Raw genomic sequence first — 20,152 nt, forward strand, 5'->3', positions numbered from 1 at the left:
AAGGGAGTTTAACCGGAGAAGAAAGGGATTACTGGCTCTGATACCATTCTAGAGAGACGGAGATTTTCAAACAAGGATCAGAATGATCCATTTCATTCACAAAGGGCCCTTTATATAGGGTCAGGATTACAACGAAACTCTGTCATATAATTGACGATCCCAAAAAATTGTTGAACGTGATTTTTGGTGAGAGGGCCATCTGGAAATAACTGTAATGAGGTTGCAATATGGGGCTGAAGATGATATTGCCCTCTGGAGATGGTCACACCAAGAAAATCAATAGTAATGACGCCAATTTGCATCTTTTTGGGAGAAAGCATAAGACCATATTTCTGAAAAATTTGATGAAAGTGCTGAAGAAGTTGCAGATGATCTGTCTCATCTTTGGAAAAGAGGAGATTCAAACTCATTTACAGTTTATTACACAGCAGAAATGATTTAAAGCTCTGAAAACACCTGAAAATGAGAAAAAAGGGAATGGCCAAAACACGATTGCACAAAGTACAGATCTCAATCTAGAATCGCTAAAACCGAAGCGACCAACAACAAAAATAATTATTTCCTTTCAGGAGCTCTAACAGTTTACAAAAATAGTCATTTTCAAAGGAATCAGAGTCCAAAATAAAAAAATAAAAAATTCATCCATAGTTTTTTCAGTTGCCATCTTCAAGGGGCCCAATGGTACAGAAAATCTTTGGCATAAAAGGGAGTAGTGAGTCTTGTTCCCTCGTAATAAAATAGTAAGCTAAGATCTTTCCTTAAAAAAAAAAAAAAGAAAGAAAGAAAGAAAGAACGTAACCAGTCTTCCTTCATTATGACATAGAAAGATTACAGAGATGGCAGCAGTTACAATGTACGAAGCAAGCCAGTCAGGAAACAAAATATAAAAATTTACTTCTGATATCTCAAAGCATTTTCTGAATTCTTTACAAGTTGAAGATTAAAAGATAGATCTCATATCATTCCACTGAATTGAGACAGAACTTTGAAAACTGGTGGGAGTAGGCCATGCTTTAAAAAGAAACAGCATCTCGTGGCTGGGGAATCATGGCCATGACCAGGCTTGTAAATCAAATCAGCTCTAGATGGTTAAAGATTACCCTTCTAGCAACCAAAAAAGTTGAACCATGACAATTCACAAAAGCCTTATATTTCTTTCCCTCCATTTTCTCCAAAGAGTAGTTGATAACATCAGTTTCTACAATATCTGCTCCAATAATTTAATGTCTGACCCCTTCCATCACCACCACTCCATCACCAATTGTTTCTTTCCTTTCATTTGCTCAAGAGAGCAACTGATGACGTAAGTTTCCACAATTTTTGGCTCCAAGAATTATGTCTGATCCGCCATGAGCATAAATGCTTTAAAAGGTTGTCAAACACCATCACACACCATTCTCCCTATACTTCAAAACCATTTGGGCAATTAAAAAGTGAGGAACTGTTTCCACATCTGTAGACATAAGAGGCAAGAGCTGGGTAGGCAGAAAGGAAATACCCTGAAGATATCACGTGGGCAATGGTAAGAGCACTATTCTTGAGTCCATGTAGTAAGCTGGCAAATGATATGCATTAGGTTTTTCATCTTTTAAAGCATTCATTCATCCAAAAAATTTCTAAAAAATAAAAAGACAATGGTCACCACGAAAGTTCAGATCTGACTGACTGAAACAGAAAGTAAAAACAAGCAAAAATCTTGAAATAATTGCAGCTAGAAAATACTTTGTTTTCACAAAAATAGAAAAAGAGAGAGAAAAAAAAAGATAGTTGATTACTAATCCCCAGTAATAAAATCTCAGTGTAGAAAACTAAACATTTTATTATGAGAGAGGAATGTTAAACAAGAAAACACAGATGCAGCTGCAACACTTTGAAATTAAAGATGAACTGGAATTTCAAGGACAAACCTTGGTTCTCATTATGCATTGTCAACAGGATTCGTGTCTAGAACTCAACGCCGTTTCTGACCAGCACTTTGGTGCATATCCAGCAACTGTTCTAAAGACACCAATGACCACCCATCCTCTGTTTGCGCAAAGACCTTCTGGTTTAAGGAGTCCATATATATGCTTATATTGCCAAAGCCATATATCTGAAGACCATTGTGCATTCTACCAGGTTTAGGCTTAAAAAGTAGCTCATGCTGCTGTGCATAAGCCTCAATGACTTCTTTCAAGCTTAACTCAGAAGCTTGTTGTTGAGCATAAGCTGCTGCTGCTTTCTGCTGCTCAAACTGTCTCTGTTCTGTGACCCTAAGATAGCTAATATTCTCTCTAGCTCCAGGTTGTATCACCTCCATACCTTCGACAGCTTGGTTCATCATGTCAAGCCCAATGTTAAGCTGATACCGGACACGCTCATTCGCAAGCAATTCTGGTGGAAGGAGTCCTTTCCAGCCCAAATACCACTGTGTGACTTCTTCAAAATTTGGGTTAGAGCACAACCAGTGATACAAAACCTGTTGCCACTTACTAAAAAAAGCAACTTCCAACATTGAGACCATGTGGTGAATTGGAATAGCAGATGCCCAAGACATAACCCAATAGAACTGATCCAGCTTTTGATCTGCTGGGTTCACCTGGAACTCCTGCATTACATTCAGCAACTTTGGAACAATATATCGAACAATCAGCTGTTCCCAACTGGCCGGATCAAATACAGTCTTCCAAGGGGAAAGCATTGTGTAAGCGGAAACATCACTCGGATGCCATGCATGAAGGACATTTCCTAGTTTAGACCGTATTGTGTGATACAAACTCTCCAACTTATGTCCCAACAAAGGAAGCCATGGATGCACCCAGACATGAATAGACACGGTCTCCCGACGTGGATCCCATGATTCAACAGCATCTGATAGTTTTGGCATAACAACATTATCTAGAATGGTCTGAAGAACTGAACGAGGCAATAACTTCTCCCATGATTCCAGAAACCGGAGCATTGGTTCAGGATCCCTGGCTTTCCATGTATTTGTCCCAGATATTCTAACAGCAGGAAAGACAACCTCCAAGACCAACTGGACATAGGGAGATGCAGCATCTGAGTAATCAAAGGGATCATCCCCTTGCAACAGATCTTTCCATGAAGACATCACCTCCAACCCATGCAATGGATTTTGAAGTGGATCCCATCCCTGAAAGACTCTAATCAGTAGAGGCAATGCAAATGAACAAGCAATGCACGACAAGTTGCAGAGTTTGTAGTCATCAGTATATCTCCTCTGTAACTCACTGAATGCCTTTGTAAGAGAATCCAATGTCAAAGTTCCAGATGAGTTCTCATCACCTATCCGATCCAATACGTCAACAATGTATTCCATATTATCTAATTGCTTCTTCTGCCGAATTGCTTCCTTATGGAGCTTCTCCTTCTCCCCCTGCAAACTCACTGCAGTCTCCCTCTCATTCCTTAAATCCCTATCCAGTTTCTGTATATCAAGCTCAGCTAAATCTACAATCAATCTGATATTGTGTTGAAGCTCAGGCATTGGTGTATCATTCTCCCTAGACTTTTCTTCCGCGTTCAAGTTCTCCAAATTCGTTAAAACCCGAACCTGTGGTCCCCTCATATCAAGCACCTTCTGAACAACCTCTAAACCTTGTTCTTGCTTCTTTGCCAACAACTCTTCAGCAGTGATATATTCCTTCTTCTTGCCTCGATTTTGCTTGGACCAAAGCTTCTCTCTTGCTCGACCTGCAGGTCGAGCAACTCCAGGCACAGCTTTCTTCTCCTCTAATTCTTCCAATACTGGCAGACGCGTCTCCTTGTAATCATTAAAGCCCATTCCCATGTTTTTAGGACGCAACTTCGCTTCAATTGGAGCAACAATACCTTGCTCATTCTTACCCAAACCACCTCCTTTGTACCCCATCTTCTCAAGCAATCTCAACCCAATCCCCTTTGTATGCTTCTCAAACACTCCTACATCCCCAGCCTGTGGTTCCCTCTTCCCTCCTTGAGATTTCGAAGCCAATTTCGACTTCTCCCTCTCTCGCTCCCGCCGTTGTGCACCCTCCTTGATTATTCTCCCAAACGCGGTGGGTAGAAAATCACCATCATCATCATCACCACCACCACCACCACCATTCTCCTCTTGAGTATCTTTCCTCGCTGAACTTGAATTAAACCCTAACCCTAATCCAGAATTATTTGCTCCAAGCCCCAACCCAGACCTCCCGTCCTCCTCCTCTACCTCCAACTCCATCTCCCCATTCTTCTCTTCCTTAGCATTCTTATCAATCTCCTGATCAGGCATCACAGTACCAGTGGAAACAAAATTCACAGGCTTAGTAAAATCAGACTTCTTGGAGAAATCCTTCCGTCGCTTCCTCGAAGAACCATCGTCATCAGAATCACTATCGGCAAATACACCAAAAAGGACATCTTCCTTGGTCTGTTGCCGCTTCTCCTTGCGTTTCTTGTAATAGAACTCACCACCAATCCACTGCCCATCTTCGTAATCGTTTTCCATTCCAAATCTATCCATGTTCTGGTACTCATCCATATTTATTGGGTTTTTTTCTCTCTAGGGTTTTTGTTACAGACAAAGAAACGAAGCAGAAGAAAGACCTATAACTTCTTTGTTAGTAACTACTGATGAGAGTTCTTGAGACTGAGAAGAGTTGGGTTCACGAAGATTAGAAACCCCCCTAAAAACCCTAATTTATTCGTTCGTACCTGTGATTTTGTGACCGTTGAGAGGGAGGCTCCGCCGCTTCGCTTCGCTTCTCTGCTCCGACCTTGCAAAATGAACCTTTCTTAGTTCATTACAGGGGGAAAACCCCGTTCAACAATATATATTTATATTTACTTACGGGAGCGGTATAGGAATGCTAGCGGAGATACAAAAGTATTAGGAATGCGGCGGGATACTAGCCGTAGGATTTGTTTAATCAAAATATAACCGTTGGATTGAGAGAAAAGTTCTAAAGCTTTAATCCACAGCTGATACATTTTATCTCTCCCTTAAATTTATCTCCATCCTAGGTCTAACGATTCAAGCACGTCGGAATGTTGCCAAACGCTGTCGAAACGATTAATTGTCTACCTCTCCATTAGAGTTTTGGGAACCGACAAGGAAAGGCGAGGGAGAAGAAGAAGAAGAAGAAGCATGGGTGGTCTGAAGATCAAATACGTCGGAGAAATCGAAATCTTCATCAGATGTGGGTGGGATACTAAGTTGATTGAGCTTGGTTGCCAGAATCGACTGGAAAGTCTTCTTCTGAGCTAAGGACACCATCTCTCTCCCAGTTCTCTGATTCAAGAGAGACCCAATTCCAAATCTAGTTCTGGATTTTATTTGATTTATTGAGTTTCTATGTAAAGCAGGTAGATTTGGATGGTTGGGTTTTGGTGCTCTGTTATTCTTCTGTGTATGTTTTTTATTGAAGTTTTAGGGTTTTGACTTGGAGCTTATGGAGAATGTGGATTACCATAAACTTGTGTACTTTAAGATCTTCAGCTTACATCATATCCCATAGAGCTTCACGGAAAACCTAAGAATTATTTTCCATAGTATATACAAATGTTAATTATTAATGGGGCAACGTTAAATTTCCGACAGAAATTCTTGGCTTTGAAATTCGTTCCAACTTCAAAACAAGGTTGTTGTAAGCCTCTTTGGCATTAAGGGAATCTGATCGGAGCATTTCCCCAATTGTCTTGGTAGTTTCCAATTGTAGTAGAGTTTCACTAACAAAGTGCCTGGCCCTGAGCTTCGGATTCTTTAGTCTTTGAGCTGAACTTTCATGTTAACAACAACAGAAAGGGTTTCTTCTAGGTTAATTTTCAATCTCTAGAGCTCAAATTCTCCAGCTTCTACCTGTTTGGTCTGGGCGCTCTCAGACTCAGTAACCAAATTAATTATTAATGGGGGAAACGGGAACAAAAGCCTGAGCTAGAGACAGAGAGGAAGAAGAGGGGGAAGGAAAGTAGCTGCAATAGAGCGGCATAGATAGATTAGATACACATTACATTTAATCAATGACATTGATCTGATTTATCTAATCTAATGACCAATAGATGCTAGCATTCCTAATACCTTTGTATCCCGTTAGCATTCTTTTCTTTTTCCCTTACATTACCCCCACCCATGGGAGGTTTAAAATTTCAACTTGCCGCATGGCATGAGAAATACATGGGATTTTTTTTTCTTGGAAACATGGGAAATTTTGATGTGTGGCAATTATATGAGAACGATTACATATGGCTTTTAAAAAATATGAATAATAATGACAATACGTGTTTAATACGAGTTTAATAAGGCGGTTTGACATTTGTAATTTAGATGCCTCATGCTTTCCTTGATGCTATTTGGAATGACATTCCTATTTACCAAAAAAAAAAAAAAAAAAAAAGTCAAACCTCTTGCTTCAAAATTTCAAAGAAATCACATGTATATAAAAAGATCACATATAAGTCCAGTAGCCGATTGGAACAAAATTGAACCCAGCCACTACAACTCTTTGATCCTATTCATGAAGCAGAAGAGGAAGGTCAAGAAGCCTGTGATGCGTCAAGGGAGTTGGAGAGGGTTGCAGACCAGTATGCAAAATAGAAGAATCGAAATATGATTTATGGGCAAATATTTTTTGTCTGAAAATGGCCTACACCAAACACAGGGGCGTGGGGTAAGGGTTGAAAATTTTGTCACATGATTTACATCCCATCTTTTGGAATATAAGACTCTAAATGCCGTGTTTGGTTGAATAGAAAAAAAAAAAAAAAGAGGAATATTGAATAGAAAAGAGAAAAAATGATTTACTTGATTTACACAAAATGGAACACCTGGGTTTACTAAATGCACTCCAGTTTCATGTGGAAATTGCTCTACATGCTTTGTTTGGAAACAACATGACATGAAATTCGTTTCTTTATGCCATTTTACTTTGCACGGAATTTGAATTGGCTCCTCTTGCTTTAAAACTCAATTGTGCTCCTTTGAAATTTAGTGATTTTAAGGCATGGGATGGTTCTGTTGGGATTTGAACAGTTGGATAAGAACTTGTGGCTCATTTGTGTAAGTTTATGTTCATCAAGATATCAATTGGGACTTTTTTTTTTCCTGAAAAATTTAGGATTCTCATTAAAGAGTAGTGATCAATATAAATCCTACTCATGTGTATTTAAATAATTTTTCTTCTCAAGTTGAGCTGATTTTCATATTTTTTTTTTTTACTTTGTAGACACCTCAATTTATCACCTCAGAGTGGCTACGCGATGTTGATTTGAAATTCTTTTAAAGTGTGATAATATTGATTCTTTCATTTAAAGGTAGGTTTTGGCTCCCATCAAGTTGCCTTAGGAAGATGAATATCATTGTGCACCACTTGCAGAATTGGAGGTGTGAAATTTGTACCCAACAATGAACCAGTAAGTAATATTTTTGTATTCTATGGGTCCTATCTTCACATCTACACTTACTGTGGAGAATGTGAATCATTGCACAACCCTAGTAGAATTGGAGATAATTTCACCTCACTTGATCTTTAGGGGGTGCATAAGAGATAAGGCCTCCACACAAGGTACATGCGCTGGCGACACCAAGGAGATTTAGCTCAAATTCAATTGCGCAATTTAAGGATAGAAATGGTAAGGATCATTGATAAAGATCCTCGTTGTTATATAAATCTCTATCAAGTTCCCTTGTATATCTCTACCAACTAAGTTTCCTCGTATACTCTAATCCTATCCTTGATTCTCTCTGCCAACAAAGTTCCCTTGTATCAAATCCTTGATTCTCTCCAATGAGAATGTGAGAGTGAGGAAGGGGGATATGTTAAGGGAGAGGGGTAAAGACATTAGAGAGAGAAAGGAGAGAGAAAAAAAAAATTAGAAGAAAAACAAAAGAGAGAACAAGAAAAATCTAGGTAAAAGTAGAGGGTAAGATATTTCAAGGTTCAAAGGGGTATTCTTAAATAAATAAATTAATAAAAGAGGAAAGAGGTTCGTAATATATAAGTTATTAACTATAGATCAATTTTGCTTTCTAAACGCAAATACCATCGTTAATGGCCATTTTTCTTGTCTTGTACCTAGAAAAGCAGGACTACCAGGCATGCAAGAGTTGGTCTATGACCTACCATGACATATTAATCTTAAGCTATTACAATACTAACATATTATATTATAATCGATTGATGTGTACACGGTCCATTGATAAACAAGTTAGGATATAGTTAAGATATTTTAACACGATTGAAAAAGGGCTTTTCTTCTTGACACCCCTTTAGGTATCAAATAATTTGTAACCTGACTTTTTTCATCCTTTTAATATAACATATTTTTTTTCTTCTAATTAAGTTAATTACTCTCATTTCATGTATATTTGAAAAATGTGCAAAATAATGACATAACAAAGTTATTTTCAATAAAAACTCGTTATATCCCTAACTTAAAGAGCTACTAGGAATACGACGAGGTAATCAGGACAAATTTCTTATGATCATATTAGATTGAGTTATTCCAAATCTTAAGAGCTATGTAGCATTTTAGGTTTGTATATCTTTTATTTTTTTAAACCATCTTCCTTTCCATGTTTTATATTGGGACATAAATCACTATGAGCGATTGAATTACTTATAATTCAATTACCAAAGCAAGTCCTCTGGTCATAGCTTTTCTTCATTTGATGAAACCTTGATCGACTTTAGTTGTCTCATCATTGGTAGCAAGGTTCAAGCATATAAATTGGATATGGGATTGGCTATATACCTATTGGTGAGAAGTAGTTAAAACCCTAAAAATTGAGGTAGTAAAATCTGTGGATTTTTAAGTTATCTAGTCTATACTTGGGGATATTGCTACAGTAGCTAAATTTCACTGAACAATAGAAAAAATTTAAGAGTAAATTAAACATTAATAATAGATTGACTAAAAAAAAATTAGATTCTAATTACTGAAACAGTTTGTTCTAGCTCGCAACAACCATAGCTCTTTGCTCATGAATGCTAAACCAAATAAAATTTCTTGTATCAATTGCATAAATGACACATATATATGCATAATTATGATGTGTTATGAAATGTAATCGGATATTAACATGTAGTAATAATGAAAGTTGTTCCTCACAATGAAACAATCAACTCATCTAACATGATTAGGGAATAGACAGAGAAATTGTACGGAAAAGCCTATTTCTATTTGTATATAGCTCTAATGAATAATCAATGAAACAATCAACTCATCCAACATTACGAGGGAATTGGCAAAGAAATCGAACGAAAAAGCCTATTTCTATTTATATATAGCTCTAATGAATAATCAATGAATAAATTTGTAGCCCAATGTTTTGATTTCGGTAAACTGGATCCATGATCCCTTAAATAACCGCAATTACTCGTACTGGCAAATTTTTTCGTTTATTTAATGGATACCGAAAGCGCATATTCCTCCAATAAATCAAATGATCTATATGCTTTTAAAACATTTATGATTTAATTAAAAAGCTTAATGCTTCTTCTTTCATCATCTCTTCGCATGTACTAGGGTATAGGCATGTGGTACCAATGTAAATAGTTTCATTAGATGTGAAATTTGTTGGAGAAACCCAATCACGCAGCGAAAAAGATCAGGTTTGATGGACATACATATCCAACAATATCTCAGAACATGAATCATTTGTAAACTCATGTTTGTCTGGATCTGATTATGACAATCACAGTGAATGGAATTTTCTATTTATAAACTATTACTGTTATGTACAGAATTAAATCCCATAACAGTGTCTTTAGTCATATCATTAATGTGATATATTGGGAAATGAATCATTAATTTCACATAATTTCAATTACCAAAAGAAGTACCTCTGCTCATTGGATTTTATTCAATTTGATGAAATCTGAATAGATTAAGGTATTTCATCATTGGTAGTATATAGAATCCAGAGTGGCAGAGATAAAAATCTGAAGACATAAAATATAGCTAAGTTCATCTTCTAGAGAGGAATGCAGAATAGGAAAAATGGCTATTCAATGACAAAAAGATAAGAACTCAAAGATACAGATACACCCAGAAATTTCTTTGTCTTCCCCTGTTTTCAACCTTCCATTAAGGGAAGAACTTGCAGTAGCTCCTTATCTATGTTCTAATTATAAAAGCCCATAACACTGGGTTCCCAGTAACAGATTAGATTTGCAGTAGTGTTATCTTCTTCACTTTGTTTGATTTCTATACTCTTTGATGGCTGCCTTTAAAGTAGATTGGTCTGAGCTTCCAAAAGAACTTTTGGGTTCAATCTTACAACGCCTCCCCATCGTCGATAACATCCGTTTCGGAGCTGTCTGTACCTCATGGAACTCTGTTTCATCTGACAAATCATACAGGCCATTAGCACCTCAACTTCCATGGATGATGCTTCCTTACAAAGTAGGCCAAGAAGGAAAAGAAACCCGCAAGTTCTTGAATCTCGCACACAAGAAAATTTACCAAATGAAGCTACCAAAAGAGATTCGTCATAGTAGATGTGTTGGTTCCTCTTTTGGTTGGCTTGTAATCCTTGATGCATTCTGTTGTGTTCTTCTCATGAACCCTTTTTCTGGTGCCATAATCCATCTCCCACCAACTGAAACCTTACCTGATGTTTTAGGAGTTCATGTATCTGAATCTTCTGGCGAAATTGATCATTATATGATTCGCCGATATGGGCCTAATCGCGAGTGTTCAATCTCTCCTGGAAGATTAAGGGTTGGACTTATGAGTAAGGCAATTGTTACTGCAGATCCTTTGGTTGATAGCAATTATATGGTCATAGCAATTGGGTTCTCTGGTTTGGTTTTCTGTAAAGCAGGAGCTGATTCATGGACCCAATTAGATAGAACAATGATTTCATCCAAAGGTAGTTGTGAAGATATTCTATACTTTAATGGGTTATTATATGTCCTTAATGCTTATGGAGATATTATGGTGTGGGATCTCAATGAGCTTCCTCTTAATAAGGCAAAAGAGGTTGATCCTCCATTTGGGGCAACATCTCTTACAAGACCTCAACCCTATGGGAATTGGTTTATTTGGAAAAGGTATTTGGCAGAGTCCTCAGGGGATCTATTGCAAGTTCTTCTTTGGTTTAGAGAAAGGGATGGAAAGAGAAATGTTTATACATCAGCTTCATGTGGTATTTACAGGCTTGATTTGAGTACAAAGACTTGGATTGAAGTGGAAAGTTTAGGTGATTCTGTATTGTTCTTGGGTCGTAATTCCGCGATTTCTTTATCAACTCGCAATTTTCCTGAGTGTAGAGAGAATTCTATCTATTTTGCTGAACATTTCTGGAAGGGATGGTTGGAAGATGATCCTAATGTGGATCAGCAGAATCTGGGTTTTTTTAGCCTTGAAGAGAGGAGATTTGTGAAGTACTACTATTATGCTTTGAAGAGGATCAAGCCACCTCTAATATGGGTAGTGCCCAATTTTATGTAGAAGTTGTTTGTTCAATAATTTGGTTGCTAATAAACAAGATGAAATGCTGCTTCTTTTTTTTTTTTCCTTGAAGAAAATAATATCCTTTTGGTGGCTTTTTTTTTTTTTTGGTAATTATAAGTTTTCTACTGTTTTTCCCCTTGTTGTTTACATTATTTTTAGGACAGTTTTCCTATCTATACCGGTAGTCGAATGATGGGATAGCCCAAATGTAACTCCCTCTCTCTCTTCCCTTTTGCCTGGGATCGTGATGTGATTCTTTTCACTGTGGTAGGGTGTCTGGTTTGGTTCGGCGTAGTTTCGGTCTAGGTTAAATCAGTTTCGGTGTGTCGATGGTGAATTTCAAACCGAACCAATAAGGAAATTTCAGTTTCAGTTTGGTTTTGATTTTGGTTTTGGTTTCGTTTGGTTTCATTTAATTTGGTTTTTTGTATCGATTTGTAGTTGGATTTGTTTCGGTTTTTTGACCATCTAGGTTTGATTTTTCATACAAATTATTTTTTTAACGAATTTTAGGCTATTTTCGGTTTCTTACTAGTTTGATTCGATTTTGGTCCTGTTTTTGAATCAATTTCCCTTTGGTTTCGGGTCCAATCTGTTTCTGGTGCGGTTCTGGTTGATAAGGGGGTTACAATATGCCAAACTGAAACCGATCCAATAAGCATTCGGTTCAGTTTGGCCCCATTTCAATCAGCTCGGTCTAGGCTGGTTTTACCGGTTCGATTTAGATGTTGACACCCCCTTAGGAAAACTTCATCCCTATTTTATCTTTATTTAGTTTAGATAAGGAGAAGATTTAACTAAACTAAATAAAGATAAAAACAATAGTGGGAATCATATTATTATGAAGGATTGAAAGAATAGGCATTTGATTATTAATGGGAAGATTTCTAGCCAAAAAAAGAAAAAAAAAATTATTAATGGGAAGAAATTGTCCAGATGTGCAAATAAGGAAGTAGCATTCTTCTTCCTTAAAACGATAAAACAGAAACCACAACTAGAGAACTCTTTCAAGTATCTCTAACTCACTCAATATGAATAAATCCTAACACTCAGACCTCTTGAATATAAAACCTAGCATATCAAACCATTAACCAACGAAATAATTATGGAATTGATTAAAAATTCATAATCGCAAGTCATTTCCATTTTTTGGAAGAGTTCATAATTGCATAAAAACAGAGATAAAGTAGTGGTTGCAACTCGTGGAGGCGTTTTCTTGGTCGGCATGATTTTATAAAATCAAATGTTTTAGGGAAAATTACACCACCCTCTCTTGTAGCTTGCTGAAATTAAATGTGGATCCAAAGGTTTGAAAGAATTATATATGATAAGTTTGAGAATTGCTTAAACTTAATTAACATTTTCCACCTTTGAATATAACCCTTGGGAGGGTTATTGGAGAAGATGAAGATTTTTAACTATATTTTTGTTTGTTGGAGGAGAATTCAAGCCAATATGGAAATTTGTTATGTTTGTCTTGAATTCTCGACCTGTTTCGAAGATTGATCCGCTTTGACATATTTTGGTGGCGACCTGAATGAAATTTTTTTTTTCTGAGGTCTATGATGATAGCAAAGAGTTTGAGCCGATAAAGCCCAACACTAATCTCGTATGGGGGTGCGGGGGTGTAGCTCCCATTGTGTGATACAACCAGATCGACCTGACTTGGAGGAGTATATTTATGTATTATCGTCTTGTTGAACAAGCATTGTGAAATTTGGAGGTTTTTCATTTTAGGGTTTTCTGGGCGAGTTGTCTTGCCACAATTTGGGTATTCTAGAGAGAGATCTCTATTGTAACTTTTCTTTCAATATGGTGAATCATTTTCTTCTTCACCCGAGGATGTAGCACACCACATCGGTGTGTGAACCTCGCTAAATCTCTGAGTCTTATGTAACTCGTTGTCTCTTTTTCTTCATATCTGTTGGAGTTTGTTCAAACAAAACTTTAGTGGAGTTGAACAGTCACGTCCTTAGTGTTTTGTAGATCATAAGGGTGTTTGAGAGGAATGAATGGATGAGGGAAGAATTTTCTTTGGATCGCACCATACCAACAGAATTGAGCTATCTCCTTCTTAGTAGAAAGGTTCAAGCTTATAAAATATGATATGGGATTAGTTTAAACTGAATGGTCAGAATTTATCTAAAACCCTAAATAATTAGAATCGGACTGAAGTAAAAAAAAAAAAAAAAAAAAAAATTCAAAATTTGTGATATTTTGTTGTTTTTTATGCAATATGATTTTTCTATGTAATTTGATGCACTTTTATACATTTGTAATATTTTAATCATTCTCCTTATGTATGAATTTTCATTTTATGATTAGCATTTAATTAATTTTTATATTATCATGTGTTGCTATTATACCAATACGTTACACATACACACGTATATCCACCTTAACTTAAAATAGCCAAACCAAAAAAACTTGGTTTGGATAAAACATTTGTTAGGATAAAACATTTTTCGGCCCAATTTCAATTAGGTCTTACTTATGACTTAGCATGAACTTAGCAAGTAGGGTTACACATGTCTAGATAAAAGGTGACCGACCTTCAGGTCAAGCAAGACGGGTGCATAACACTTTCCCACTTCGTAAATTGACACCCATCTAGAGATTTGGATGGACCATTCTTTAGGGAAAGATGCACATTTTTTAGTCCTAGTTCCATCATCCCTTGGTGGTGACTCCTAATTTTGGTATGTGATGTGCATTCCTGCAATATTGAAAAGTGTATCATAACCCGATATATTTTGATGCGTATAACCACATGGGTCCCCCAAACTTCAATTTTTTTGGGACAGATGTGACATTTTCATCCCACATCTCTACCGATATAGTTTTGTAGGATTAACGTAAATGTTTCTCCTGCATTTTCAACTTTTAGATGGTTTCTCGACCTAAGAATTTTTTTTATTAAGGAAACTATTTGTAAACTTATGTTCTTCTAGGTATGATTCTGTCGTTCACATTGACGAGGGAATCTTTTATTTATACACCGTTACCGTTATTTGAAGAACTAAGTTCTCAAGCAGTGCCTGTAATCATATCATTTATGTGGTAGATTGGGAAATGAATCAATAAGGAGCTATTGAATTAAATTTTTTTATCTACTATCCTACTGAGTGCCTTTGTTGGCCAATAATCAGTCTACTAAGTACTAGTAGGACCAATGTCCACCTACTAGGCTACTACTATACACAATCACCTACTCACACATGCATATGACAAGGTTCAATCCCACACCCTCCTCTCTACGATGGCTTTGACTTACTCCTACTTTTGGCTTGGATTTCCACCACATGTCGATCACCCATTGTTGAGCTGATTTTATGCATATATTAAATCTATTGATTTATTTTTTTATGATTCATTTTCTTTAAATCATTGATGATTCAATTGAAAAATCCTTATTTTCTTCTTTCATGGTCTCTTGACATGTAATTGGACAGACTTGCAGTAATAATATAAAGTGTTTTCCTTTCATCAACTCTTGGCATGTAATTGGATGATCCTCAAAACATGAATCATTTGTAACGTCTTCTAGAGAAGATTTTGTCTTTCACAATAATTGGAGAATTTTCCATTTATACACTATTTCCATTATTTACAGATTTAAATTCTTTAATAGTATCTTTAGTCATATCTTTAATAAGGCAAAAGGGTTGTCCCTCCAATAGAGGGGAAGTCTCTTAGAAGGCCCAGCCTAGAGGGGTTTAGTGTGAACGAGGGCAAGAGGGTGACTGTCACAGGTGGGTCACATATCAAGATATTGTTCGCTTTGGTAGGTAGATATGCTTATATATGTATAACACTATAATGTGACTCATGCGCAAGCAATGTGGGGCTAATCCGTGGTTAGAGGGAGGGAGAGGGAGAAAGAGAAGAAGAAATGATGTGAGAGAATGAAATTCTATTACGTGAACTTTTATTGGGAGAAGTACTAGCTTGTACCACTTGCCTTACCATTTATTTATTTATTCATTTATTTTTGAGATGGATAAAATCTCTTACTTTCTGATCTTGTATTTCCTTATTTTGTAATAACGGCTATTTCTTTCCTTATCTTTCTCTCACACGTGGTATCTCTATTGCTCAATCAAAGGGATATTTTGCTTGTAACCTCATGTATATATCCTCTTAATTTGTGATCAATCCAAGTGTGGAAAAATGAGTGCAGCACCTCATCTTCTGACTTGTTTCTTCTTACTTTCTTTCTTCTTCTTTTCATCACATGGAGGTGGAGCTGAAGAACAACCAGTTGGGTATGGCTATGCAGTTTCAACCCAATCGGTCTCTGTCAATGCTACCACAAAGACATTGACTGTCAATCTCCAGCTTATAAATAGTTCCTCCATTTATGGCCTGGATGTTCAGAACCTCAGCTTTGTAGCCAGGTAACAGAAACATAAACAGAAAGTTTTTTCAATGATAAACCTTGTTTTAGTTTCATATTTTTTTTTTAGAAAATTTGTGGCTCTTTATTTTCCAATGGATTTCTATGTTTCATTAATGGAAATATTTTTTCTTTCTTTTGATTTGTGCTCTTCTCCCATATCTGGAAATATTGACTCTAGTGATGAGATCTCTTCTTGGGTTCTATAGATGGAATTTTGATGTCCTTAATCTACATTTGTCAGACAAATCTTTGCCTTCTTAATTGACAAACTTGGACGGGGGTGAAGGATGGGCTGAAAAGTCTCCAGGTTCCGGCTGATTCTGACCATGTCTCTGAATTTTCAATCATCTGCAAGAGCACCAATAGACAGAATGGGGGTGATGGATGGACTGAAAAGTCTCCCTCAATCATGGAGTTGCAGGTTTAGATCTTTAGATCCTTTCTTAGTTCTAGCTGACTCAACTGTCACTAGAATTGGGTCCTAAAATTCTATCACTAGCCCTCCTAGAGCACTTTCTTGGAAGTCCATTGGACTTATTTGGGGATTGAAGGTTGAAAGTCTGGTAAGGTACTTGATGTTACTTTCCTTCACTTCAATGCAATTGGAGGAAGAAAATAAGTGCAAAACACTATTTTCTCCTCTTCCTTCCTTTATTCTATCTTCTTCTCCCCCACGGATCCTTGCCCGGAAAACCACCTTTGCCGATTGGAAAACAACCCATTGCCACTTCAACAAAACTACTCCCTTTCCACCCCAAGCTCCGACCTAATCCTCACCCTTCACACCACAGGTAATGTCAGAATTCGACACTATGTTTGTGTTCAAGGACCAATACATACAGATCTCATCCTCACTACCAGCAGACAGAGCATCCATCTATGGCTTAGGATAACATACTAAGAAGACATTTCGTCTGGCCCACAACCAGAAATTTACATCGTGGAATGCTGATATTGGAAGTTCAAATCTGGACATGAATCTCTATGGCTCCCACCCATTCTACGTCGATATCAGGTCACCTTCATCAGATGTGAATGTTTCAGCAGGGAGTACTCATGGTGTTTTGTTACTCAATGGCATAGTTAACAAATTCGGATTCGGGAATTATTCGGACGGAGAATTATTCAGAATAATTTGGATGATTAATTGAAGGATTCGGTCAAAAAAGCTTATTGGGTTTTTTTTTTTTTTTTTTAAATTGTTTTTTATTGTTTTTTTTTTTTAAATAATGTTTAAATAAACCGAATAATTCGGTTTAATTCGGATTCGGTCCGAATTATTCGTGATTTATATTCAGTTTTGAAAAAGTCGCGAATTTTAAAGAATTTTATTTTTAATTCGGATTCGGTCCGAATTTTTGATAAAATTCAGAAAAATTCGATTCGGCTGAATAATTCGCGAATTATTCGGCCGAATTGATAACTCTGCTCAATGGTAATGGAATGTATGTAATCTATAATGGTTCTTGCATAACATATAAGGTCATTGGAGGTGTTCTTGATTTCTACTTCTTTGCCAGGCCAACACCAGTATCTGTCATTGAACAATACACAGACCTCATCGGCCGGCCAGCCCCAATGCCATATTGGTCATTTGGTAAGCAACCCATGCTTCTCCTCAGTGATGTGATAAGAGAAGTAAGTTCTATGCAATATAAAACCATGATATGTTTTGTTTTTTATGCAATATAATTGGGGACCTTACTACTAAGTTTCATTGACTTTCTATTATTTTAGAATTAATTCTATTAACTTAAAGAAAGAAACAATAGCAAAAAAAGATTTAAACATGAATTGGAGACTCATAAGAGGGTTACAACTTACAAGAATCAGTTGGGATCGGATGATTAACCTGATCTGATTCCAATTACCAAAACAGTTTGTTCCAACTCACGACAACCACAACCAAATAAAAATCTTTTATTGATTGCATAAATGACACACTTGGCATATTTATGATGTGTTATGGTATGACTTGCAGTACTAATGTAGAATGTTTCCCTCAATTAAACAACAAACTCATCCAACATGATGAGAGAATTGGCAAAGAAATTAAACCAAGAAGCTTATTTCTATTTCATGTGTGCCTTTAATGAATAATTGTAATTGAGTGTTTTGGTTTTAGTAAAAAGATATCGGATCCCTTAAATATATGTTATTCCCCCTAATCAGTTGTTCAATTTCGAAAGCTCTTATTCTTCTGATTTTTAGGATCTCATCTAATATGGAATAAACTTTTAATCATGGAATTGACTCGACCATCAGATTATAAATTCATTTACCTCAGTCCATTCCTATTTTGAGCCGGAGTTTATAATTGCATAAAGGAGTCAAAGTAGTAGTTGTGACATGTCAAAGCACTTCTTTGATGGTCTATATCTACTGAAACTGACATGATTTGATAAAATCATATATTTTAGCTAGGACAGGGGCAAGAGGTGACAGACATAAGTGTTCTACAACAATATTTCATTGAAGAATATGATGCATCAGTGAACAGTCATTTCGTGACCCATCTGAAGAATATCTTGGTGTTTACACATCAAGATGTTGTTCGCTTTGGCAGGCAAGTGGGCCACCGCACAACTTTAAAATGCATCTTGAAATGTCAAGGAGGTCGCGATTTATATACATATTCTGTGACTCTTGCATAGACGATATTGGACTAATCTATGATCCCCATTGGTTTTATAGAAGGATGGCAACAGTGTAGCATGGGCAGTGGGGTTCAGGGAGGAAGATCAGGCAATTGGGATGGGAGTTTAGGCAGAGGGGGGGGGGCAATGGGTGAGTAGCAGAAGGTAAGGGCGATCGTTGTACATGATAGGTGTACAAAAGGTTAGCTAAGGGAAGAGATGGAGGCTGAGAGTGAGAGGGAGAGGGAGAAGGAGAAGAAGAAATGATGTGAGAGAATGAAAGTACCAAAATGACCTCATTTATAGGGTTTAAAATGATGTGGCCAAGGGCATAAAAAAGTGGTTACAAAATCTTTTGTAATCAGGCTTGGTCATAGCCAAGGGTGAAACAGGGCCGGGTTGTAGGGTTTCTTATGTCCCAACCCAACCCTAGGTCTCAAAAACTCAACCCAGGCCCAACCCAACCCTATTGGGTTCACACTTAGGCCGAACCATGCCGAGCTCAAGGTTGGGTTGGGTTGACCCTGGTTGGTCCTCCCCTCCCCTGTACTTTGCCTTAATACCACTCCCCCCCCCCCCATGTACTTTCAAAAATATCACTCCCCAAGCTTGAAGCTAGCTTCGAAGAAGATGACTTTCCAAATCCTATCATAAGAGCAGGAAAAGTCCGTCTTCTAAGATTTCATAATTTTCTTGTCAACCTAGGTCCTAAGACCCTTTTTCAGCAAGAAACTTGACCTGGAACAGAATAGTAATTAAAGAAAAGAAAGAAGGACGGATTTTTAAAGATAAAGTAAGGGTTAGATAAAACTTAAATTAAAATAAATGGGCTTTGTTGGGATTAACAATAGTGTGAATCATTTGGTATGAAGGAATGGGCTTTTGATTATTAATGGGAAGAAATTGCCCTTATGTGCAAATAAATGAAGCAACCTGCTTTTTCTTTAACACGATGAAACAAAAACCACGACCATAAGAACTCTTTCAAATATCAAATCCAGCTGAAACTTTAGGGTTATATTCCTAGACGAAATTTAGCTGCTACAATCCCTGTGGCAGTCAAAGAAATAGAATCTAAAACGGTATTTTGAAAAATACTATAGCCTAGGAGGGTATTTATGAACCCTAGGGGGAAGTGAATATTTCATTTATTTGGCTACCAGCTACGAGTTGCAACAGCCAAATTTTTTCCTATATTCCTAACCTTGAGACCTCTTGGATTTAAAATATAGCATATCAAATCATCAACCAATGAAATAATCCTATTATTTTACCTTAAAGAAATAAAAAAATGGAAAAAAAATAAATAAATATGAATTACGAGAATCAACTGGACGATTCACCCGATCCGATTATAATTAATGAAAATATTTATTCTAGATTGCAACAACCACAACCCTTGGTTTATTAAACCAAATAAAATTCCTTGTGTTGCATAATTGAAACCCTTGGGCATAATTATGATTTGTAATTGATGTAAACATACAGTACTAATGTAAAATATTTTCGGAATTAAACAATAAACTCATCCAACAACACGAGGGAATTGGCAAAGTAATCGAACAAAAAAGCCAATTTCTATTTCATGTTTACCTTTAATAAATGATTGTAATTGAGCGTTTTGGTTTTAGTAAAACTATTTGTGATCCCTTAAATATATGCAATTGCCCCTAATGATAGTTTTTCGCTTTCAAAAGCT

The 20,152-nt window shown here is 36.7% G+C and overlaps 2 protein-coding genes across 4 annotated transcripts; one reads left to right on the top strand and one right to left on the bottom strand.

The window, feature by feature from the left end:
- Positions 1-790: 790 nt before the first annotated feature.
- On the bottom strand, positions 791-4,760 carry LOC122070740 (septin and tuftelin-interacting protein 1 homolog 1). Of its 3 annotated transcripts, none has more exons than XR_006137957.1 (3): positions 1,908-4,760; positions 1,499-1,555; positions 791-1,401 (listed from the first exon to the last, which is right to left on the bottom strand). XR_006137957.1 is itself a non-coding variant. In XM_042634947.1 (2 exons), exon 1 carries the CDS (start codon positions 4,502-4,504, stop codon positions 1,952-1,954), a length of 2,553 nt encoding a protein of 850 aa, XP_042490881.1. In that variant the 5' UTR covers positions 4,505-4,760; the 3' UTR covers positions 791-1,499; positions 1,908-1,951. The 3 variants fall into 3 exon arrangements, 1 of the variants encoding a protein (XP_042490881.1); XR_006137956.1 differs by having other exon boundaries at positions 791-1,406; XM_042634947.1 differs by having other exon boundaries at positions 791-1,499.
- Positions 4,761-10,135: 5,375 nt separating this feature from the next.
- On the top strand, positions 10,136-11,511 carry LOC122090859 (F-box protein At2g26160-like). The gene has a single exon (XM_042660595.1). It carries the CDS (start codon positions 10,180-10,182, stop codon positions 11,413-11,415), a length of 1,236 nt encoding a protein of 411 aa, XP_042516529.1. The 5' UTR covers positions 10,136-10,179; the 3' UTR covers positions 11,416-11,511.
- The last annotated feature ends 8,641 nt before the right edge of the window (positions 11,512-20,152 follow it).

This window comes from Macadamia integrifolia, chromosome 2 (genome assembly GCF_013358625.1).
Source record: "Macadamia integrifolia cultivar HAES 741 chromosome 2, SCU_Mint_v3, whole genome shotgun sequence".
In the NCBI taxonomy this organism is placed as follows: Eukaryota; Viridiplantae; Streptophyta; class Magnoliopsida; order Proteales; family Proteaceae; genus Macadamia; species Macadamia integrifolia.

Excerpts from the sequence above, each read along its gene's own strand:
- LOC122070740 (XM_042634947.1), bottom strand. The coding sequence starts at position 4,504 with ATGGATGAGTACCAGAACATGGATAGATTTGGAATGGAAAACGATTAC.
- LOC122090859 (XM_042660595.1), top strand. The coding sequence starts at position 10,180 with ATGGCTGCCTTTAAAGTAGATTGGTCTGAGCTTCCAAAAGAACTTTTG.